The 23,265-nt window shown below is 44.4% G+C and overlaps 3 protein-coding genes across 8 annotated transcripts; 2 read left to right on the top strand and 1 right to left on the bottom strand.

Annotated features, from left to right (window-relative positions):
* The first annotated feature begins 63 nt into the window (after nucleotides 1-63).
* Nucleotides 64-12,240, top strand: LOC108236202 (trafficking protein particle complex subunit 5-like). 6 transcript variants are annotated; one of them, XM_017416708.3, is made up of 4 exons: nucleotides 64-198; nucleotides 1,258-1,329; nucleotides 10,741-11,013; nucleotides 11,111-12,240. In XM_017416708.3, the coding sequence occupies exons 3-4, from the start codon at nucleotides 10,744-10,746 to the stop codon at nucleotides 11,405-11,407; spliced, it is 567 nt and encodes a 188-aa protein (XP_017272197.1). In that variant the 5' UTR covers nucleotides 64-198; nucleotides 1,258-1,329; nucleotides 10,741-10,743; the 3' UTR covers nucleotides 11,408-12,240. The 6 variants fall into 6 exon arrangements, with proteins under 6 accessions (XP_017272197.1, XP_017272196.1, XP_037834678.1 ...); XM_017416707.3 differs by having other exon boundaries at nucleotides 10,718-11,013; XM_037978750.1 differs by lacking the exons at nucleotides 64-198; nucleotides 1,258-1,329 and adding an exon at nucleotides 7,908-8,102.
* On the bottom strand, nucleotides 1,553-7,740 carry LOC108236201 (N-acetylmuramoyl-L-alanine amidase). The gene is made up of 5 exons (XM_017416703.3): nucleotides 7,381-7,740; nucleotides 4,381-5,199; nucleotides 3,432-3,642; nucleotides 3,037-3,331; nucleotides 1,553-1,942 (listed from the first exon to the last, which is right to left on the bottom strand). The coding sequence occupies exons 1-5, from the start codon at nucleotides 7,445-7,447 to the stop codon at nucleotides 1,928-1,930; spliced, it is 1,407 nt and encodes a 468-aa protein (XP_017272192.1). The 5' UTR covers nucleotides 7,448-7,740; the 3' UTR covers nucleotides 1,553-1,927.
* Nucleotides 12,241-12,546: 306 nt separating the features above from the next.
* mcoln1b (mucolipin TRP cation channel 1b) lies at nucleotides 12,547-22,996 on the top strand. Its single transcript, XM_017416495.3, has 13 exons — nucleotides 12,547-13,790; nucleotides 14,439-14,674; nucleotides 15,181-15,342; nucleotides 15,443-15,599; nucleotides 16,229-16,310; nucleotides 16,412-16,508; nucleotides 17,795-17,894; nucleotides 17,982-18,088; nucleotides 18,835-18,984; nucleotides 19,062-19,163; nucleotides 19,241-19,363; nucleotides 19,554-19,760; nucleotides 20,699-22,996. The coding sequence occupies exons 1-13, from the start codon at nucleotides 13,748-13,750 to the stop codon at nucleotides 20,834-20,836; spliced, it is 1,704 nt and encodes a 567-aa protein (XP_017271984.1). The 5' UTR covers nucleotides 12,547-13,747; the 3' UTR covers nucleotides 20,837-22,996.
* The last annotated feature ends 269 nt before the right edge of the window (nucleotides 22,997-23,265 follow it).

Here is a 23,265-nt window from a genome sequence, read left to right as displayed (position 1 = left end):
AGAGACAGAGCCCCCCCACCCTCCTTTTCGGTACGTTTTCGCCCGGACTCTCAGGTCCCCTTCGCCGGGCTCTCTCGGAGATGCCAGGCGGAGGACTCCATGTTATTCCGCTCTCGGTCGGGCACCATAGAGACACGCCACGGCGGCGTACGTAACGTCAACGGCCGGGGAGGGGAAGACTTTCAGCCGCCCACCGGGGTAAAGTTTAATCTCTCCCAACTTCCACCGCGGCCTCTCGTTGCTTCTAACCCACCTTTTTCTATTATTATTATTCTCCTCGTGGGGCTATTTACGTGTCTTGTTCAGAGTTTACAAACCACAACTGAACATATATTTTCTGCCTAAATAAAAACACGCGCAGCTCGTCGGAGACGTGAAGTTTCTCCATTTTCCTATCATCTGTTCCCGTTCAGATTCAGCCTGTATCGCCTAACCCGGCATGTTAAAGTGTGATAAATCACTCATTTGTGTGGTGTAACGCCGGCGTGTCTCTGCTGGCTGTCTAATAAAAACGGTTGTTTTAGTTTTCAACTAATTTAACAAAAAAAAAAAAATCACACAAAAAAAAAAAATAAAAAAAACTTGAACTCCAGATTTTTACATGAGCATTTGGCGCCCCCTGCTGTCCGGTTAGTGTTATCGCGTGTCGATTTCAAAGGCTTTTAAGTTGTAAAACGTATCCTTTTAAAATCCCTTTTTAAAGCTTTAATTCAACTGCTTTTGTTCTGTGTCAAGCATTTGCGCAAATAAACTTTTTCCTGTTGTCAGTAGGAAAGATATAATAAATGTAATATGCAGTAAATGGAGTTCATGGCCGGCAGGCTAAGCTAACGGCTAATTTGCGCGCAGCTAAAAACCAAACGACTCAGAATTTCACATCAGCTCATGTGAACATTATTTTAGAAACCTTTACACCCCTGTCAATATCTCACTACTCAGATATTTACGTATAATTCTATGGTTACGTTTATATTCAGACCGCAACAGCTAGCTGTAGCACTTCCTGTGCAGCCTGGAGACTCTTCTAGCAGGAATTCCCTCATATTTCTGCCAGAATAGCCATGTAATTCAAAACTGGCGGCAGTTTAAATGTTTATAAGAATAGAGTTTGGCTTAAATATTGCGAAATTCCTGCCAGGTTTGTACCTAATGTCCTACAGCTAGCTGCTGCTGCTTTCTGCACTTGCAATACCCACACAATTCTGTGTAAGTAACCTTGTTCTGAGAAACTGAAAGCCGTGTTTTTTCTACGAACAGGGTTGCAGCAGTCCACTTTGGTCTTGGCGACTCTCGAACTAGCCGTTAGCTTGTCAAACCTATCTGCAACAGGTAAGATATTAACTGTTCATAACTTTTCCACAGACTCCCACTTCAAAACTGGCCAGAATGTCCGCACGGGGCTAAAAATGCTACAGGCGTAAGACATCAAACTGCCCGTTTTAAGGACTTATCGGCTATTATCTTTAATTACAGATGAATTGATGTGTCCACTTTGTGTTCTGTCAGTTAATTTACTGTGTCCAACCAGACACAGTAAAATAATCAATAGAAGTATATTTATATGAAGTTTTATTTAGATTGCATTTGTCTTTATTATCTGTACATTTAAAGGCACAAACAGAAACCCGATGACTTCAGAAAGGAACATCTAGGGGAAACCTTCAGGCTTTTTTTAGCTGTTTAACAAGATGACATGTTTTAATGCCATTTAAATGTGGCAGCCTTAAAAAAACTACAAATCCTCAAAGATAGATTTTGGAAAGGGGAGCGAGAGCAGGTCGCCCGTTGCACAGAAACCACGCTGAATCTGCTCTCGAAACCGCTTCACCCGAACGCGGCTCGGAGCAACAAAAGTCGACGCACGAAAGAACAGGAAGAATATTTCATCGTTTAATGTTTTCGGTTCCTCCCGCCACGCAGATGGTGTTCACTTCTTCACCTCCTGCAAAGAGACAGACGCCACACAATTTAGGGCACTTGATCTCAGCTGGAAAGCAAATCACAAGACGTTTAAAGCATCTGAACATATAACAGAGTGCAACTTAAGCCAGTAGTTAGTATCTTACCTGTTGTAGATCGCTTTTTTTTAAATAGATAGACTTTAAGTCCTGCCTTAAACATTTACTGTGATTCCTACAAACTCTACGTTATAAACCTTTTCTCACTAGTTGTTTCCATGGGATTCTACGGCTATTTGCGAGTGCAAATAGCAGCTAGCTGTAGCACTTCCTGTGCAGCTTGGAGACCCTTCTTGCAGGACTGCTGCAGGGTGTGACCAGGCACTGAGGAATTTATATATATTTAAACTTGTTCAGGTTTTACTGAAACTTCTCCACCTTTTAGTTTTGTTTGGGGTTTTCGTTTTTCTTTAAGGTTTAGGATTTTTGACTGCGAGGAGGGAGCAAGAAAAATAAAAATGTTGTTATATTCTTGTATCTGTATTTGTATTTTATTTTCTGGTGCAACCAGGGGGAACTTCCAGTACGGATTTAATATTTCCAATAATCTAACCGCCATGAAATTCCGAATACTGTAGTTGATTTAAGATTACAAAACAGATTAAAAATAAAAACGCTTAAAAGTGACCCCCAAGATGAACCAGAAGTGCTACAGCTAGCTGCTACTGGCAAACTCCCACAGAAGTCTGTGCAAATAACCGCGTGACGTCAAACCTACGTAAAAAAAAAAAAAAGAATACCCCATGTACCATTATTAAAAGTTCCAATTTCCTGGAGTTGTTTCAAGATGGCGGCAATCCAGTCTGTGTTCAGACTAGCCGTTAGCTCATCAGTCCCGTCAGGCTCAAACTATTCCTTCAAAGTGAGGCCGACCAGAAAGCCGCCTATGACAAGTAAGATCTTCAAAATGGCCGAACTACCCCTTTAAGGTGCAGGTTTTTAAGGCATAAAGTTAATTATATTTGTTGCAGACTGTGTAACAACCCTAAAAACCTTTTATATACTTATTCAAAACATTATTGCCCGATTTTTAGATAAGACGATTGGCCTCTCTTCGTCCCCGGAGTTCCTTACGTACCTCGAAGCGTTCCCAGCCCTTGATCTCTTCGTAGAAAGCGTCGCCGGGACAGGCCGTGTTCACCACGTCCCTGTGGCCCTGCACGGCAAAGGAGGGCGCCAGGCGGCCACCGCCTACGGCGCAGGACGCCAGCTGCTCCCTCACCAGCCCCATGGAGTGCTGGGACGGCAGCCGGGCCGAGTAGTCTCCGATGAAGGAAACGCCGTAGCCCTTGGAGTTGTGCCCCAGAGTGTGGGCCCCTTGCTGGTGCCACCCTCGCCCCTCGTAGATGTGCCCGTCGGAGCCGGCGACGAAGCTTTTTTTTTTATTATTCAGGGAGGAAACAGAAGAACGTTAGGGTTACTTGGAATGTGCACCTGTGGGGCACCAAGGGTTGAGCCGGTGTCGCTTTTTACCTGTATCCGATGTCGTCCCAGCCTCGGTCCTCCTGGTGGAAGCGCTGCATGGAGCGCATGTCCGCAGAGCACTGCTCGAAGGTCAGGCAGGGCGCGCTGGGCGTGTTGGTGTGATGGATGTACATGAAGGCCAGGGGCAGAGTCAGGTTGGTGGGCGTTCCTCTGTACGGCTCCGCGCCCCACATGCACCGAGGAATGAAGGGCGGACAGTCTGGAACACAAAGGCGCCATTATTATTTTTTTTTTTTCTTTACGTCAACTTTGACAGACAAAACTCCCGAGGCTGCATTCACACCCGATAGTCCGGTAGACTCGGTTCGATTGGGGACCAAAATTACGGCATTTGTTCCATTTTCAGCTTGTGTGGTTTACATTCACCCTGCACGAGTCAATCGAGACAAACCCTTTGAGCGACCTGTCCCCCCCCCCTCGCCTGTGGTGGCGCTGCACCAAGAACTACTGAAGGAAACGACAGGAAAACCTCTGAAGAAGACACTGAGCGCGACTTCCTTCTTCTGGGAAAGTGGACAAAAACGAAGTGGCGTCAAATTTTAGCGGTTTTAGGATTTCTGTTTTGTCTGTGGTACATGTGCCAAACAAACTACGAGCCATTTCTCCCTCTAGTGGTAGAAACGCACATTTGTTTTGGTTGTATTTACCCAGAAGGCCCTGTGCTGTAGTCCGCTCCGGTCCGCTTGCGTTCACATATGCATTCGAACCTCGCCGGAGTTCACTTCGAACTAATAGAGACCGAGGTTTTTTGGCGGACCAGAGTTCGCCTGTTTGGTCCGCATCAGAGTTCGATTGCTCGTTCACACCTCTCCAAACGAACCGGACTTTCTAGGCAAATGAACTAGAGTTCGATTAAAGCGGACTAAACGGGTCTGCTGTGAATGCATCCTTAAACGCCGGCTTTTCACTTCGCTGTTCGGTTCGCGCCCGTGCTCACCCATGTACTTGTGGATGAACTCTTTCATTCCCTTCTTCACCGCGGCCTTCAGCTGGTTCTTCGTCTTCACCGCCATCTTTGAGCGTCCTCCCAGCATCTGCTGCCGCTCTGCCGAGTTCACCGCATGCCTGGCCAGCGCCGAAGGGCGGACCAGGGCTTTGAAGTTCTCCCTGCGGCGTCGGCTGATGAGACGTGGCGCACCATCCATTCCCTCGCTGCCCAGCTGGTGGCTGTAGTACTCCGCCAGTAGGCCGCTGAGCTTGGGAGGACCCACGGGGCGGGCGGAGACCTCCTTCCCCAGCACCACGCCGTCCATGCCTCCGTTGACCTGAGCTGCGGTGAGCAGGGTCGGTTCGTCCGAGAGGGCGAAGACCTGAGGAAAGGTTAGGTTGTCCCAGCAGCCGTCAGGTCCGAGGCGACGCGTTTCAGGAGAGCCGCCCCCAAGAGCGTGGCCCAGGTCTTTGGCCAGAGTCAGCTGGTAGAGGCCTGCGTCGCGGGCCTTGGAAAAGCCAGCCTCGAGACCGAGCAGGAGCGGCCCAAGGGCAACAGTGGTCCCGTCAGGGGTCAGAACCACGCCTTCTTCTCTGGACTCTTCCAGCACTCTGTGATGAACGGCCTTGCGAATGTAATCTGTGAGGTTGGAATCCAGTTCAGGGCCACCGGTGTCGGCATTTGCCAGGAAGCTCTGAACGAAGGCGTCATTGAGGCCCGCTGCCCTCCGCAGCTTCTTCAGCACAGCTACCGGGTCGGAACCAGGGTCCTGGTCTTCCACCTGCTTTACAGCCTTGATGAAGTCTTCCATGTGGCAGGAAAATAAGGCTGGAAAAAAAAAAAAAAAAAATCATAAAAATAAGTTCATTTTAAAAGGACCATGCACATAGAACAATAATCTAGTAAAAGAAGTTAATAAATAAATAAGAAACAATTAAGAGACACCATGCCACATTTAGCTGCTAGCTATTGGTATGTAGTCCCTGTGCGGGTAAACACAAGATACACATGCAAAATACAAATAATTTTTAAAAGAAACATTTAAACACCAGTCTCTCTCTCTGTTAAAACACAGAAAAGCTCTTCAATTACTTTTACTGCCCAACTAAATTGAATATTTCATACTGAGTGAGCGCTAAAGTGCGCTAACGAGCTAATGCTACAGTAGTTAGCTTTAGCCGGTTAGCTTGCAGAGATGACTAAGATAAAAGGCTTTAGTTTGGGAAACGGCCACGCCTTATTGTGGAAAAATAAAGGAAAAAATAATAAACTTAAAGGTTTTGTGGTTTTTTTTTTTGAGTATTTTAGTAGAACTAGTTTGTCAAAAAGGGAAACAAAGTGTTAGAAACTGAATGCTAGCTTTGAATGTTTTATGTTGCTAGTTGTTCATCAAACTCAGCTAGTTACTTAGAGGCTAATTTGCCTAAATTATTTAGGGAATGTATAATTGAAAGAATTAATTAATGTAATTATATAAAAGACTTATTGAGCTGTAATTATTGAAGCATGCTCTCACTCTTCTTGGGGTTCAGACCAGTATTTTCTTATCTTTCTCGCGCTCAGAGGGCGCTAACATCTTGAAAGTCGATGACAGAAATAAAACTCTTACGTTAAAAGAACCCAAAAAAATGTTCATTATGCTGAGAAAATAGACAAGAAATACTGTCACATAAAAAATTAACGCAAACATTTAGCTCGCAGTGTTTCAAAATGGTCAAATACTGGTTTGTAAAGTGGCTAGCAGGCTAACGGCTGTAGCGTTAGCTTGCCTTATCTATGAACTTGCTGATGAATCAGAACAAATATTTAATTTTAGGACTTTTCAGATGTTTTATATCATAACTAATCAGTTTGAAATGTGGTATTAAACACGTGTTTTCACTTTTAATGCCGTAGCTACTGTCGTTTCATTATGTTACAGGCTTAGTATTTGGAAACTAACTTGCTTAAGGTCTTTACTGAATGTTTTATTAAAGAATTCAAAATAATTGAATTAATTTGGGCTGTAATTAAATATTCCTGTGGGCATCCGAGTCGTACAAGTTTTATCTTGTCCTTTCAGGGTAACCTGAAACCTGGGACCTGAAAAATCCATGATAGTGATAACACAAACGACAAGTTTATGGAGTAAATCCGCATAAACGTTGGTCACAAAATGCAATTTAGCTTAAATAGACTATCATAACCATGCTGAGTCTTACAGAAGTTAAAAATAAGGAAGACTTTTAAAAGTAACATTTATCAGTGTAAGATTAGCAACATCGTTTGTTCCCCTACTATATATAATTTCAGTATAAAATCTGCGTACGTCAGGGAACAACAAGTAAATTGGCTGCTTAAATACAGTAAATTAGCCTTAACAAAAACATTCTGTAGTGGAAATTCCTGTGTTTGCTCAGCAACACTTTTGGGAAATTAAAAAAAAAACAACATGTCAGCGATTTTTACGTTTACAAATAGAAGTTAAAGCTCCACCGAGCGTGGGAAAGAAAAAAAAGAAGTTGTTTAAGAAGAACCAGACTGAGTTCTGTAAAGTTAAATACAGATAAACAGAAATGCTGCGTAGCGTACAGTTCGACGGCTGATTTGTGTGTTTAGTTTAGAAGCTGGTACCCACTGGAGGACACTGCTGTTTGTGGCTCGGCTAACAACTAAGAAACAACCGTTAACGCCTGATAAAAAGTGCAGGTTTTGGAGCATTACATGACTTCTTCTCCTGCAGGGACTGCAGTTATTGCAGCGAGGTGATGCCAAACCGCATTCTGTGCAAGTTACGACAGCGTAGCTTAGTTGTCAAAGACTTTCTGTCCTCTTATTACCCCCCTCCACACCTACCAGTAACCCAATGTTTTGGTGAGTAAACAAGAAGAAACTGCAACAAGATGAGACCTAACTTCATTCAGCTCTGTTAGCATCCATTGGCTTTCCAAAAGCTGACTCATATTTAACACGTAGTAATGGCATCAGTGTGGTTTGCTCATAAAAAAAACACAAAAACACAAATATTACCTTCGGCGTTTGTGTTGATTAGCAGCGCCAGAAGGACCAGGGTCGATTTCCAGCAGCTTCTCTCCATCCCGGCTCGTGAACGCTGCCAGCTGCAGCCTTCGAATGTGCGCACCTCGTTTGTCCCGCGCTCATTTATACACGCTCGTATGCAGAGCACGTGGGTGTGTATGCAGCCGCTGCGCACACGCGGGATACAGGCTACACCTCCGTCTAATCGGTCGGCGTGCCCGCCTGAGAAATGCGGGGAAACCAGGCACCTGCAACACCAGCACTATCTCGTTCCCACTGATCTCGAGGCGACGGGCTTCGGACATTTCGGAGAAACTCGAGAGTTCTGCAATAAAATCTCAGTCATCGCGTTTTGTGTCATGAACGCAGCCGCCGCTTGTGTAACAAACTCAAACTGCGGGCTGGTCACCGCCGCCGGTGGCACTCCTCTCTGAGGCAACGTGATAGGTTTTCGTTGGGAAAAAAAAACAAAAAAAAACTAAGCAAAGCCAAGGCGGATGCAGAACTGAGGAAGTCCCAAAGACCATGAATCACGTGCGTTGCGGCAGCGGGGCCAGAAATGTAAGCGCACACGCTGGCAACATACGTACGCGCACGACGACAGAAAGCCCCGTGCAGGTTCTTGCGGCTTGGACAGAGAACAGGAAGTGGATGCAGTCTAGGTGATTTTTGGAAAATCCAGCTGAAGAGGGTCCAGGCTGCAGATAGCAAAGGTCAGTTATGTGTACGTTAATCTGTAATAATGTGGAAATTTTTAGAGAGGAAGAAGACAGATAAGGTCATGTTTATGAGACTAAACCACAGTCAAAATATTTTTTTAAATCCACGATTCTCCTGCCGGGTGACTCAAACATTTATTGTTTATTGTTAATGTATTAAAAAGGAACAATGCACTTTATTGATCGTGGGTAAGTCCACTTTCAGCCACGAAGGCTAATCTTCAACTATAAGTCTTTGGGAAGTTGGTAAAACGCTCAAGAAAAATAAGAAAATTAAAAAAGAATACAAAAACTGAGACACATGAGCTAACAGGACCACAGAGGTAACTACAAATATATCAAAACAAGAAGTTTAAAATTTGTTTGAGTGACCGAGTTACAATAATCGATGTGATTTTAGACATTTTATATATATATTTATTCTAGCGGTATCAGGTGTCAGATATGGCCTTATTTGTTTGTACTTGTTGTAGTTTTTAAACAATAATGTGGAATCCAAGATTTCAAGAATTCATTGTACAATATCAAGCTCACAAAACCATTTGAATGCCAAATAACTTCAGAATGTTTTGGAAATATTATACAGGTAGTGTTTTGTATCCAATGAAAGACAAGATTTAGAGAGTCCACTAAAGAGAAAATCACTGTCATTGGTGTACATTTAGACAGTAAAACATTTGTGCCAAATATTTTATAAATCACAAATTTAAAGGGTAAACAGAGCTGGGCCAAGAATGGAGCCCTGTGGGACTCCTAGGCAGCAGTCATCTTATCCGTATAAACATATTATTTTCTGTCTGAAGGATATGATTTTACCCGAAGAAAATAAAAATGTGGACAGTATCATTCTCGTTCTTTAAATCTAAAAAGACTGCTTCCACATTTCTGTTCTTATCAAGCAAATGTTTTTGGTGAAGATGTTCACTGATAAAGTTTTTGTTAAATTGAAAATGATATGTCCATACCGCGAAGAAAAAGAAAGAAATGAGTTTTCTTGTTGTTGCTACAGCCTCCGGTGCGCTAGGTGGCGGAATACATTTTAAACCCAGGAAGCGTTTGTCTTTTGTAAACAGACGAAGAAGAAAACACGGAAGCAATAGCAACCACGTAGCTGTTTTATCCCGAAAAGGTGCGTTTATTTTAATAAAACGAAACCAATAAAGGGCAGATTAACTGATACCAAATGTTTTTAGTCTGTGTTTGGAAAGGTGTAGGTTAGTGCCGCCGGGGGAGCTCACGCGCCGGTAACTTTTGGCTGAATTTCCGGGTTAGCATTTTTAGCTAGTCGGCTAACAGCCGGTCGGTCAGCTGTTCGTCTGGAGATTAAGACTACAGGATTAAAAACAAAAATACACTTTCTTATGTATATGAGGATGTAGCGTTTATGTAAATGTCCGCTTTAAATCATCAAAGTGAAGTGGTTTAAATGAAAACAAAATCCTAATTAACTAAAAAAAATTGAATCAGGAACCCTTTACCTGTTCGCTTCTTTGCTCGCATGGAGCTCTGAAGCTAACCCCGTGAAAAAAGGAAAATACGTCGAAACTGATAACACTTTAAATTTTTAAATGTATGTCTAAGAAAAGCAGGACAACCAGTAAATATCAGAACACCACCCCTTACAAAGTTGAGTGTAATTTATTCTGATATTGTGTCCTGATGTGGAACAAGAAGATTCCCTGTTAGTTTTTTTTTACGGTTTATTTTATGTGTAACACCAGAATAATGTTAATGTTCAGGCAGGGACTTTATCATGAATTCATTGTTAAATAGACTTTTCCCTCAGATTAATGGCTGCCAGAGAACAGACCAGAAGGTCATGTGTTAAACAAATGTGATATAAATCACTTTTCTGTTGTTTTTTGTTTGTTTGTTTACAATGCCTTTGGTGAAGAGAAGAGAAGAGAAGAGAAAACGTGTCGTAATTCCTCCATCATGTGACCACTCTGTGTTTTTGCTCCCACTGAAAGTCACTTAACCTGAGACACTATTCAAACTCCCTGATATTACTGGGATGTTGTCAATATAAGCTGATAATTTCCTTTAAAAAAAAAAAGACATAATATTGACCAAAACGTGCGGATTAATTCCTGGAATATGTTCCATAAAGTTCCTTTATCGCCCGCCTACGAAGAGCAAAGACAGACAAAATATCCCGTGAACCACTGGACGGATTTCAGCGGAACTTCCAGAAATGAATCACTGGACGTGCGGCTACAGCTGATTAGCTTTCGGATTCAACCCGACTCACGATGGCCGCCGCGGCCAAAAATAATCGGCCGCTGCAAAGGTCGGTTTTTCGGATGTTGAGCTACAACTGGGTGCGGCAGTAGCTGAGACTCTGAATGGGACATGTCGCATGAGGTCACGCGTAAACGTTATTTTCAAGTTTTGACCAAACATGGACTATAACCTTAGCATGAAAGGCGGCGGGCGATATGCATTCCTTCAATAAATGTTGAGTCTTTAATCTTTGAAATGCATTTTTTTCCCGCCGTGTAGCTAAATTACAGCTGATACTATAAGAGAATTGAAGCGATAGCTCTACAAAAAACAAAAAACTTGATAATATTGTTGATTATTAGGTGTTTTCTATGTCTGTCCCACAGCTGTGCGTGTCCCTCCCCAACAGGAAATGGACACGCGGTTTACCCGAGGCAAGTCCACCATCCTGGAGCGACCCCTGAGCCGACCCAAGACGGAGGTGAGCCTGAGCGCCTTCGCCCTGCTCTTCTCGGAGATGGTGCAGTACTGCCAGAGCCGCGTGTACTCCGTGTCGGAGCTGCAGACGCGCCTGGCCGACATGGGCCGGAGGGTGGGCGCCAACATGCTGGACGCGCTGGTGCTGAGGGAGAAGAACGGCAAGCGGGAGACCAAAGTGCTCAACATGCTGCTCTTCGTCAAGGTGAGCCGCGTGGAAAGGCGCGCGCACGCACGTCCGTCCGTTCCTCCGCTCTCCGAAGCTAACACGGTTGTCTGCGTTTTTTTTTTTTTTTTTTTAGGTCAACGTTTGGAAGTCTCTGTTCGGCAAGGAGGCCGACAAGCTGGAGCAGGCCAACGACGACGACAAGACGTACTACATCATCGAGAAGGACTCGCTGGTCAACACGTACATCTCCGTGCCCAAGGAGAACAGCAGCTTGAACTGCGCGGCGTTCACCGCCGGCGTCGTGGAGGCCATCCTCACGCACAGCGGCTTCCCCGCCAAGGTCACGGCCCACTGGCACAAGGGCACCACTCTGATGATAAAGTTCAACGAGTCGGTCATAGCCAGGGACAAGGCTCTGGACGGGCGATGAGGGACGCCGGAGCCCGTTCCCGTTCTCTGCGGAGGGCAGCAGCGGCGCCGCGTCGAGCCGAAAACAGGCCGTTCTGTGGATCGTTTCTGCCCTGTTTTAGCTCGTGAAATGGTTGTTTTTCAAATTCACGCTTTTATTTAACGCAGTTCGTAACAAATACATACGTCAGAGCTAGACAGCCTGTACGGGCAACGTGGGCGGCCAAGGCTCATATGAGTCGGCGGTTCGATCCCACCGCCTGATGCCACCTTGAGCAAAAAAGCTGAACCCCAAATTGCCCCGATCTGTCTGTGGCGTGGAAGTGCTCTGAGCGGTCAAAGACCTGAAATGCAGTATTTAACATCTTTATTTCCACCATTTCATGCTGTTAGCAACTAATTAATGAGTAAAAAATAACCTTAGCCAAACGAAAACAATCAACCGTGGGAAAGAAGTAGATTCAGATTTTTATTATGTTATAATTGAAATCATGTCTGTAGTGTTTCATTATTGTGGTATTTGTATGTACATATTTGGATTGTTGTATTAGTTGTGTTTAAATAAGTGGGGTTTTTTTTTTTTTCTTTTTCTGGACTTTAACAATTAAAGCCCAATTGTCACTCCTCTGATGATGTCATCCTGACAGCAGTGGTTGTGTTTGAAGAAATATTTTGGACATTTTGAAGGGGGTCCGGCGGTAAAGCGTTGAACAATTAATGGCTCCTCGAGCAGCCTCGTCTTGGAGAAACAGCTTGAATTTAACCGGACTGACGAGCTAACGGCTAGTCGGAGCGCGTCGAAGACTAACCTGGACTGCCGTCTTACAAAAAAATAAAATAAAATTTTTAAAAAGCCACGGTCTTTTAACAATTTTGCATCGCGGGGTTGTTTGTGTTGACTTCTGTTGTTCTTTGCGAACACGGAGAGCAGCAGCAAGTAGCTGTAGCACTTCTGGAGCAGCCTGGGAGCACCTCTAACTGGAATAATAAACTATTTCAGCCAAAATAAAGGAATTCAAATTGCTTTTAGCTGCGTTTGGACTGTATGGGCAGTGATTTTGGAATATTAAAGTCTGTTTTAAAACCGCTGAGTTTACAGGACTGACGCAGCCGTCACTACTGCCTTTTTACACCTGCACCTGGTGGCTTTTTTGACACAAATTGCCATTGTAGTTTTATTTTGAAAGGATTGTAAAGTGGAAATTGTGGTTCGGGGTGAGCTCAGCTTTACTGCCAATACGGTCCCGTCCATGTCGATCCGTTCGGCCGGGAAAGATGAAAGAATCTGAAGATCGACCGGATCGCGGGATTAGCAGCAGCACATGTCTCTGCGCCTGAAGCCTTTGTTTCGTTAGAGGGGTTTCAGCTGCAGAACTCGAGGGGTGTGGGGGTGAATATTCGAAAAGAAATTGAAAGCTTACAGACAAATATGAAGAGCGTTTTTGCTTAAAACGCACATCCCGCGTTCGGAGCCGTTAGCTCGTTAGCATAAGGCGCCAGTTGTAAAGTTGTAATTAGCTCCCTTTTCTTGACATTTTGCATTTCCTCACAAAAAAAACACGTTTTTTGTGTAAGAAAACATTATGTTTAATTAAAAGTCAAACCTAAATGGTAAGTGTTATGTGTAAATATTAAACGTTCTATGCTGCATGTTTGACTGAAATGCTAATAATGTGCTCTGATGGTCGCAGAGTGATGACATCACTGCTCGGGCTGCATCCCATTCCTGAATGCATAACTCGAAAGCCTACTGTTTAGATATACCGTTTAACTTTTAATGACAAAAAAGAAACAAACGCTTTTATACCCAAAGACATTTCTGGTGAGGAAAAATGAGTTGGTGACATTTTGAATGTTTAAACTTTATTATCCGAACCGAGAGCTATCTACCGCAGGTTAGATACTGTTTGTAACCTTTTCTTTACCCACTAATCCATTCCAGGTCGCGGGGAGCTGGTGTCTGTCTCCCTGCAGTCACTGTGTGAGAGACAGGGGGACACCCTGGACAGGGACACACAGAGACAAACAACCCAGATCCACTTTAAAATGTCGGAAACACCCCTTTAACGTCCTCATCGTGTTTGATCGCGCTGCTGATTCAAACCCGAACAATAATTGACTGCCTCTGTCTGATTTCAGCTCGTCTTCCTGCAGCAGCAGCAGCAGCAGCAGCTCGGTCACGTGACGCGCGTCACGTGGTCAGGAGGAAGCTGCTCTGTGTTTACCTTTGTGCCACCCCGCATCCTGCCTATATGTGATGGAGCTCCTCGGGTTTCGTTAAAAACCAACAATAACCCGTGGCTCCTCCCGCAGCGGGGGCTCTCCGCTGCTCCCGGCCGCCTCCAGGTCGCCCATCGGCGGCATGGCTTCTTCAGGCTCCCCCTCCACCCAGGACACCACCACAGGTCAGCATCCTCCCTGTTCTCCACCCGCAACTGAGTTCGTCTGCTCCGTGTTGGAACTTGAGCTTCGACGGAGTCCCCCTGCGAGGCAGATTTCATTCATTTCCAGCAGAGAGACTCGTCTGTTTGCGCAGAGAGTTTTTAAATCGTTGTCAGCCATCTTGAATCGGATCGACTCCCAAATCTAAGCAGTTGTAGATGGACATCCGGTGATTATAACCTGAAAGTTTCATTAAAATCCATCCAGTGATTCGTGAGATATTTTGCTAACAGACAGACAGCGTTGCCTCCCAGCAGTTCGTGGTATAATCTTTAAAGGGAGATCTCACGCGATTGGTTAGCGCTCAGAATATGTGTTGGGGATCAGTCTCAGCTACTACCACACCAAATTTTAGGTCATCATCTGAAAGATTGGCTGAGTTTCAGCCATTTTTATGTTTCCTGAGGTCAGCTGGCTGTGGTGGATATCATGAATCCGTTTGACTCCGAAACATAATCAGTCGCAGATGTGCATCAGGTGATTACTTTCTGCAAGTTTTGTTAAAATCGGTCCAGTGGTTCATGAGATATTTTGCTAACAGACACAACCATTAACCATCATCATCTTTCAGAAGCAGGCTGTGAAAAGCTACCCTTTTGTTTTCTTTTCAGAGAAGGACCGGCTGCTGGCTCCCGTGTCCAGCTACGGCTCCCAGGATGTGCTCGGCGGCAGCGGCCTGTCGGGCTCCCAGTTCCACCGGCAGCTGAAGGACGAGGAGGAGGAGGAGGCCCTGAGGAGGAAGCTCAAGTACTTCTTCATGAGCCCTTGCGACAAATACCACGCCAAGGGACGCAAGCCTTTCAAACTGGCTCTGCAGCTGCTCAAGATCGTCATCGTCACCACGCAGGTGGAGCACCGTCAGCTTCCGTTGACGCGTACGACCCGAAATCGGGAAAAGTCGGGACGTTGTGCGAAATGTAAACAAAAACAAAATGTTCTGTAGTGAGACCGATCGAAATTCAACGTCCTTTTTGGCAAACCACAAACACCCTGTCCTTTGTACCAAAGAGGAGAGGAACCATTTGACTTGTTATCGGCGCACAGTTTAAAATCCTGCCTCGCTCGCTGATGGTATGGGGGTGCATTAGTGCCTCTGAATTGAGGAGCCAACACATCTGGAAAACTAAATATGGGTTTTAGAACAACATGTGTTCACAGAGGGAAACGTGGACCTGGAGCTACTTTATTGACAAATGGTACAAACTCTTAGTTTAAACACTCGTTATGTTTACTGTCTTCCTCTGGGAATAAAATCGGTTTGGTCGGCAATCCATCGCGTTCCGCACAACGCTCCAGCCTTTTCCAAGTCGCAGAAACGTGGCGTCCTGAGTGTTTTGCCTCTGCCCCCTTTAGTTGGTGCTGTTCGGACTGAGCAACCAGATGGTGGTGACGTTCAGGGAGGAGAACACGGCGGCGTTCAAGCACCTGTTCCTGAAGGGCTACCGGGACAACGCTCCGCAGGCGGTCCACACGCAGGCCGAGCTGTACGACCGCATTCACTTCGCCGTGGAGCAGGTAGGCTGCCCGCTACTGCCAAAATAAATAAATAAATATCACAGAAAGAGTTTAACCTGGAGTCTGAATTTCCACACCCCCCCCCCTTCCCGGCGTGAAGTACCTGGCTCTGCCCCACATCGCCCTGGGGCAGTACGCGTACGTGGCGGGGGTCGGCGTGAACGGAAGCGCTCTGTCCCTCTGCCAGAGGTACTACCGGAGAGGCACCATCGACCCCGGCAACGACACGTTCGACATCGACCCACGCGTCGTCACAGGTAGCAGCTCCCGTCTGCGTAGAAGGTGTGAGCGGCGAGTATCCTATCTGTCGCAGATAGCTCTTCGAGCGGCCTAATTTAGGAAGAATGGAGTTTGATTGTGACCAGACTGATGAGCTAATGGCTAGTCTAAGACCGAAGCAGGTTCCTGTCGACTTGAAGGTTCATAAAACAGCATTAGCACCGACTTTGTCAGGTTTTTTTTTTTTTGAGACTGAAGTTGTTTCAGGACGACAGCGGTCCATCCGTTCCTCCAAACTGAGGTCGTTCAAAGAGGCTATCCACGACAGGTGAGATATTAATTGTTCATAACCTTTCCACAGAAGCCCACTACAAAAGATCGGACGTATCCGTTTAAGGAAATGAGGCCCTGGACTGTTATTTATTTATTTTTTATCTTTATGTGCTTTTTAAAACTGCGTTTGTGGGAAAGTAGCTGTTTGCAAACATCTGCTGACTCTGCAAACAGTTTGTGGGCGACGATAAGAAACGAGGCGGACAAAAGCAGGCGAGGGATTCTGCGTTCAGAAGCAAAACGGCTGCCCTTGGATGGCCTGCGGGCCTTCACTTCCTCACGTGGAACATTTCACTTCCTTCAAGGCTGTTTTCTGCTCTTGTTTCTTCCCCAGACTGCGTTGGGCTGAGTCCACCAGCTCACGGCTCGGCTCCGGGAATTGACGACTACAAGAATTTCACTCTCCAGTTCCACAAGTTAGATTCTGCTTAACAATAAACAGTTTTGCCTTAATGCTTCACCTGTACATCTTATACTCCCAAAATATATATATATATACATATTTTCCTTTCTTTAGGCTGATCAATGTCACGGTGGACTTCCAGCTGAAGGCCATCAACATTCAGACAGTTATAAACAATGAAATCCCTGACTGCTACACCTTCGCTATCACTGTGAGCTGACTGTTCTTAAAACTGTGTGTGTGTGTGTGTGTGTGTGTCTTCTGTCTATTACTAAAATATCTAATGTACAACTGGACTTGTTTTAATGAGACCTGGAAAAAGCCATTTCCCCCCCCCCCTTAAAATAACAGAGTTTTTCACATTCTTTGGTTGTTATTTAGTGGTCTACAACCAAATAACCTTTTGGGATCGACCCAATTCAGGGTTAAATGTGAAATGTTAATGTTTAATTAAGTAAGATTAAACACGTGGACATGTTTGCTTATTGTGTGAACGCTAAATTAACATCGACACTAACTGCTTCTGCAAACTATGTGCTAATTTATCCGTTGCTATATGAAAACTTTCAGTACATTTTTTAAAATAGGTGTAACTTTTACACTTTTCAAAATATTTAAGCTTTATTTAAAACCAATTCCTTATTAAAATACATTTTCAAATCCTTCATAAACAGTTCTCTTTAAAATCTACTTCTACTACTACTAATGCTAATTCTGCTACAGCTAATACTGGAAGTGCTAATGCTAACTCTACTGCTGCTAATTATGCTAATGCTATTGCTAGTTCTGCTAATACCACTTCTACTACTGTTAATGCTAATGCTAACTCTACTGCTGCTAATTATGCTAATGCTATTGCTAGTTCTGCTAATACCACTTTTACTACTGTAACTGCTAACAGCTAATTCTACTAATGATAATTTAATTAAAAGCTAAAGTTCTGCTAAATTTAGCTAACTTTTTGCTACTTTGGGCTAAAGCTAGTCTTTTGTTACTTTTAGGTTATAGTTAGCCACTCGTTACTTTTTACTACTTTACTACATTACTACTTTTAGTTTTTTAGCTAGCATTTTTTATTAATTAAATTAGCAATTTGCTCCTTTTTACGTTTTGATAACAAATTGTTACTTTTAGTTTTTGTTCCTAGTGTTTTGATGGGTTTTTTTTCTCTTTGCTAGTGTTTTTCTACTTCTAGCTTAAAGAAAAGTGTTTAGCCAGTTTTAGCTCTTAGCTAGCGTTTTACAACTTTTAGCTTTAACCTAAGGTTTCACTTCTTTTATTTAGTGTTTTACTACTTCTAGCTATTAGCTAGAGTTTTACAACGTTTAGCTCTTAGCTAGCATTTTATTACTTTTTGACACTTTGAGGTCTTAGCTAATATTTTGCTACATTTAGCTTTCAGATCATTTTGAGCTTCAGCAAATTTCAGGGAAATCAGAACTCAGCATCCATTTTTCTTTAGTTTTACATGTTTTTTTGTTTGTTTGTTTGAATCAGATCGTCACGGACAACAGGGCGCACAGCGGCAAAGTTAAGATCAGTCTGCAGAACCAGGCCTCCATAAAAGAGTGCAAAGACCCCAACGTGTCGGGGCATGGTGAGCGACTGGTGGAGGGATTGGAACTCGGTCGCTTTTATTACCCTCTTTTGATTTTTATTTTTTTCTTTTGCCGTGTTCTGTCAGCGGAGAGCTACGCGCTGGAGTTCTTCGACGTGCTGGTGGCGATCGTCTGCCTGCTGTCGCTGTTGCTCTGCGGCCGCTCCATCGTCAGAGGAATCCTTCTGCAGAGTGTAAGAAAACAAGAACCAACACTCCCCTTCGCCTCGTTGTCTGACACTTGATGGTTTATCAGTTTCGCTGCCTTGACTGTAATCGGTGCGTTTATGCTGTCAGCATCTTTGCGTTTGTTAGCAAAATGAAGCAAAGGAAGGATCCACTTAGTTAAAAATCCCAGAATTACTGAACTTTAAACACAGCCTGTATTTGATCATGACTTCTGCCAGAGGCTTTCAAACATACAGTCACGGGGGGAAAAGAAGATCTTTCAGTCCTCGGCTTTTACGTATCAGGGTATCATAGATAATGATCTGGTCTTTACCGGGTTCTAAAATCCTTCAAATCTTTCATGCAACCTCAAGTGAGCAAACACAACCAACAGATCCCACCGTGTCCTTATTTATTAAATGTATTAAACAACAATGAAGCCGAAATGTGTGAAGCACCCCCAAATCTGAGGCCGTGGTCCTCAATTGGAAAAGGGTGGACTGCTCTCTCTCCCTTGGAGACAGGGTGAGAAGTTTGGATATCCGGGTGGGACTCGGAGGAGAGCCGCTGCTCCTCCTCAGCGAGAGGAGCCAGTTGAGGTGGTTCAGGCATCTGGTACGGACTTCCACTTGGATGCTTCCCTAGGGAGGTGTTCTGGGCACGTCCAACTGGGAGGAGACCCCAAGAAAGAGCCAGGACACGGCCTGGGAACGCCTCGGAATCCTCCTGGAAGAGGATGAATGTCTCAGTAGAGGGTTTTTTTTTCCTGCAGGAGTACGTGCGGTTCTTCCGCCGCAAGCTCGGCCGCAGCGTGGGCTGGGAGGACCGGATGGAGTTCGTCAACGGCTGGTACATCCTGCTCATCGTCAGCGACGTGTTCACCATCGCCGGCAGCTTCATCAAGATTGGGATAGAAGCCAAGGTAGGCGCCGACCGCGTTTCGCTGCGTTCCCCCCGCCGCCCGTCACGACTAACTGGCGTCTCCTTTTCGCCGCGAAGACGCTGTCGTCGTACGACGTCTGCGGGATCCTGCTGGGGACCTCGACTCTGCTGGTGTGGGTGGGAGTCATCCGCTACCTCAGCTTCTTTCAGAAATACAACGTATGTAAACACCGAGTTTAAACTGTCTGCAGTTCACTGACGCCGCGTCTCATGGACTTCTTCTTTTTGTGCCACAGATCTTAATCGTGACTCTGAGGGCCGCTTTTCCCAACGTCATCCGCTTCTGCCTCTGCGCGGCCGCCATTTATCTTGGGTACTGCTTCTGCGGCTGGATCGTGCTGGGACCCTACCACACCAAGGTACGCACAAACGAGCCGATCAAGCTCGGCGAGCGATCCGTTCGAGCACAGGCGACGAACCAAAGCAATAAAAAACCCGACTTTGGAACAATGACGTTGGGCCGGACGACACGGTAAACACGTCGCTGTTGCGGCAAGGAATAGCTTTTCAGAGAGTAGCTAACATGGAACGCTCCTTTTTTCTTTCCAGTTTCGCTCCCTGTCCATGGTGTCGGAGTGCCTGTTCTCCCTCATCAACGGCGACGACATGTTCGTGACGTTCGCGGAGATGGAGCGCAGCGGCCCGCTGGTGTGGATCTTCAGCCAGGTCTACCTGTACACCTTCGTGTCGCTCTTCATCTACATGGTGCTGTCCCTCTTCATCGCCCTCATCACCGGGGCCTACGACACCATCATGGTACGCTCCTCCGTCTTTTTGGTTTTCCGTTTGGTCACCTCTTGCCGTGTCCAGTGGGGTTGGGCATCGATTGGAACCGGGGTTAACGTCGCGGTTCTCCTGGAGTCGTCCGAAATTTTTTTAACAACTTCAATTCCTAGTTTCGATACCCCAGAAAACAGCATGTCACAAGTCACATGACCAATTTAAATCGCTCCAGCGGGAAAGAGCCGCCATCTCCGAGATGCCGTTTCAATTTGTGTCAAAAGTTCAGCCTTCAAGCTTTACGCCATTTGTTAAATTATCTCGATGGGCCGAGGAAATCGTCGTCACGTTTCAAGCATTAGAGCGAGCGGCGGCAGCGGCGAAGCTGGAGAGTTTCCGGGAAAAAAACTCGCCCATCCTCCGCCCGATCTCGCCCCGAACCACGCCGCATGATAAAAGACACGGAGGTCAAAAGTTATCAGAAAAACTACAGGAAGGAGAAAAAAGAGGACAGCCAGGGAGGACTTTGTTGAGGAGCTACAGTAGGTGATCCATTATTTGGTTTAGAAGACAAAAAAGGTCAGGTCAGCTCAGGTGTTTAACTTTGCATTCAAAGTTGTAAAAATGTTTTGTTACGAATGTTTGTAGTTTTCACGGCTAAGACACTAAAATCTTTTCTACTTAGATTTGATGTTTTTTTTATTTTAGCACCACTGTGTTAATACGGCAGGTCCGAAGTAAAAGAAAAGAAACTTGAAAAAAGACCCCAAACATGACGGAGTTCGACCATTTTTAGGGTGAAACGTGAATTGGAATCAAAAGAGTTTTGACGTTAGCTGCGAACACCCAGCTAACGTGTTGTTTTTTTTCTTAAGTTGCCTCTTAAAAGAGTCAGAAAGGAGAATCGTTGCGAGCGGGAATCGTTCCAATCCGAGTCCCTGTGCCAGATCTCCGTCTCTCTTGTGTTCCAACAGGCCCAAACGCAGGAGCAGGTTCGAGTCACGGACCTGCACGCGTTCGTGGCGCGCTGCGCTGACACGCCCAGCTCCGGCAAGTTCCGCGGCCCCGAGGGGTCGTCGTGCTCCTTCCTCTGCTGCTGCTGCGAGGGGTGAGGTCGAGGACGAGGACGACGCCGCGGGGTCGCAAAGGGAGCACCGTGGGCGTCAGAGAGCAAGGCGCTCTCGACTTTTTCTATTTTTCTTTTCTTCTCGTGTCCTCTTTATTCAAAGCACCGAGTTTCCGGCTGACTGAGGTCGCCCTCCTTCCTCGCAGTCACTTAGCAAGGGGGGAGCAGAACCAGCCGACTGACCTTGGACCACTTTGTCTCCTCCGAATTTGAATTTTTGCATTTGAATCTGCGCTGGAGCAGTCGTCACGAGCCCATTCACCTGCCTCAGCTTTTCGTACTGGATGAATAATTGTCGTCAGAAACAAGGCGGCTAGACGCACAATGGCGGGAAACATCCGGACTGGACGAAAGGCCAACCATGTATAAAGGCAACTTTTCTTTTAAATGATTTTTGTTTTTTTTCTGATCCTTTGCCTTTCTACGTGGCTAAAAGGCAACTTGTGCCTCTTAGATTGTGAATATTCTGTGGATATCACAGTAGAAAAGATCATCTTCAGCCTAATTCCCGCTCTCCTTATCTTCTTTTGTTCACGTCCTCCTCTGTGACTCGTGATGGTTGTTAAATTGAAAAAAGAGGGGGAAGAACAAGGCCCAGGGTTTCTGAAGGGTTTCTGCCACAAAGAGCCAGGTGTTTGTGCTCTAATGCACGGCCAGGCAGAGCATTTTAAATGAAAACCCAGCTAGAAAAAAGAAATTAATTTAGTTTAGGGATATTTAAGGGAAGTATTGTTAGTTGATAGGAAATGTACTTGGCATGAACTTGTAACTGTTGAAGAAAATATGTGTTTTAGGTTACTTTATTGACGTAACTGTTAAAATAAGGGGGTGGAAAGCAGATAAACTGCACTTATATACTTGTTTTAGAGCTAAATAACCGTTTCTGCTTTAGCTTTCTTGTCTCTGAACTTATTTAATAAATCTAAAAAACACCCAAAGTAGTTTTTTTTTTGGTAGCACCGTGATTGGGCACAGTTTATATTAAACAGGTGTTTAATGGAAATGAGTCAGTTTCACCGAACTGCTACTCCGCTAGGCTAGGCTAACTTCTTTAAACGCAGTGTTTTTATTTCATTATAAATGTATTATTCGATTCTAATATATTATTTGTGATGTATAACAAGCTCAGTCACTAAGACTGAATATCAGAATAGATTTTTTTCCTCTTTTAGACACGAATACAAAGTTGTTCAGTTGAAGTTAGCTTGCCTAAAATAGCTATGCTAACGTCTTTATTCAGGTGTTTTTTTTAAAAATACATTTATTACTCCATTCCAATGTAACATCATTAATATAATTTATATTATGCTTGTATAATTTGCTCAGTCACTAAAAAGCTTTGTATAAAATAGACTTTTGGCTTTTAGAAAGAGAGAAAAAGTTTTTCCATTTAAGCTAACTTGCTAGCTCAGTAGCTAGCATTAGCTAGCATACTTCTGTGATTCCTTGCTTTTTAACAATCCTATTTACTACCGTAATTTAAAATTTAAGCCACACTAAAATGTCAAGTTCCTGTTTGAACAAATGTGTATTTTTATTTGGGTTGTATGACCTGTAGGCAGCTTTAAAAGTACTGTGTATTTTATGTTTATTTATGTGTCAAACTTATTGTCAGTGTGTTGACACTGAACTATGTGGGAAAGAATTGCAGCCAGTTATTTTATGTGTATATTGGTAAATTAATCTGTACCGACCAGCACTTCTCTGTGACTCTTTTAGGGAACTATAATTTGTGGAATGTAACGAGATTTCAGCGTTTTGTATTTATTTTATGGCATTCATTTTATTTGTAACACTGTTGATCTTTGGCACTTTAATTTAAATGCATTGTTATTTAAAGTGGTAGAATGTTTGAGAATGTGTTTAATTTGTGAAATTATTTACTTGGAGCCTTTTTAAATGGTTTCATTTCAGTTGAATGGGGAACATGGGACCTGTACGTAGTAAAAGAGAATTTCCTCCAGAACTTACAGGTACGGTTGTGTTTGTTTACTTTCGGTTTTATTGTTTTCATCATTTTGTGATCAAACCACGTCATAAATAAAAAGAGAAAGCCGGTTTGTGCAGGTTTTCACCCTGTTTTCTGTACAGATGTCTGAATAATGACCGCACAACTTCAGTTAAATAAACCGGAAAGACACTTAAATTTGACTAATGTTACTTGCCGTTTATTTAAAGAGATATTTCGGTCATTTGGAACGAGGATGTGGGGAAACGTCCCCTTTTAGCGTTAGTCGAATTGATCAAAATACTGTCCATATTTTGATTAGTTGATTCTAAAATGTTCTACCAAACTGGAGGGTTTTTACACAAAACCTGAGGTTCCTATGAGGTATTTGGGGTGAGGTTTGGTGCAGTTTGACTCCAGCCACTCGTGTTTGGACGTCCATTGTGTCTTTTTCAGCACGACCACTA

Source organism: Kryptolebias marmoratus, linkage group LG12 (genome assembly GCF_001649575.2).
Source record: "Kryptolebias marmoratus isolate JLee-2015 linkage group LG12, ASM164957v2, whole genome shotgun sequence".
Lineage (NCBI taxonomy): Eukaryota > Metazoa > Chordata > Actinopteri > Cyprinodontiformes > Rivulidae > Kryptolebias > Kryptolebias marmoratus.
Note: the sequence above shows the minus strand (reverse complement) of the source record. Positions and strands in the feature narration are given on the sequence as shown.

Bases quoted from the DNA above. Each gene is read 5' to 3' on its own strand.
- LOC108236201 (XM_017416703.3), bottom strand. From the start codon at position 7,447: ATGGAGAGAAGCTGCTGGAAATCGACCCTGGTCCTTCTGGCGCTGCTA. The intron at 3,643-4,380 runs GTGAGCACGGGC...TTTGTGTTCCAG, and splicing joins GTTCATCCACAAGTACATGG to ACTGTCCGCCCTTCATTCCT. The intron at 3,332-3,431 runs GTAAAAAGCGAC...TAAAAAAAAAAG, and splicing joins TGGGACGACATCGGATACAG to CTTCGTCGCCGGCTCCGACG.
- LOC108236202 (XM_017416708.3), top strand. From the start codon at position 10,744: ATGGACACGCGGTTTACCCGAGGCAAGTCCACCATCCTGGAGCGACCC. The intron at 11,014-11,110 runs GTGAGCCGCGTG...TTTTTTTTTTAG, and splicing joins ACATGCTGCTCTTCGTCAAG to GTCAACGTTTGGAAGTCTCT.
- mcoln1b (XM_017416495.3), top strand. From the start codon at position 13,748: ATGGCTTCTTCAGGCTCCCCCTCCACCCAGGACACCACCACAG. The intron at 15,343-15,442 runs GTAGGCTGCCCG...CCCGGCGTGAAG, and splicing joins TTCACTTCGCCGTGGAGCAG to TACCTGGCTCTGCCCCACAT. The intron at 19,761-20,698 runs GTACGCTCCTCC...GTGTTCCAACAG, and splicing joins GGGCCTACGACACCATCATG to GCCCAAACGCAGGAGCAGGT.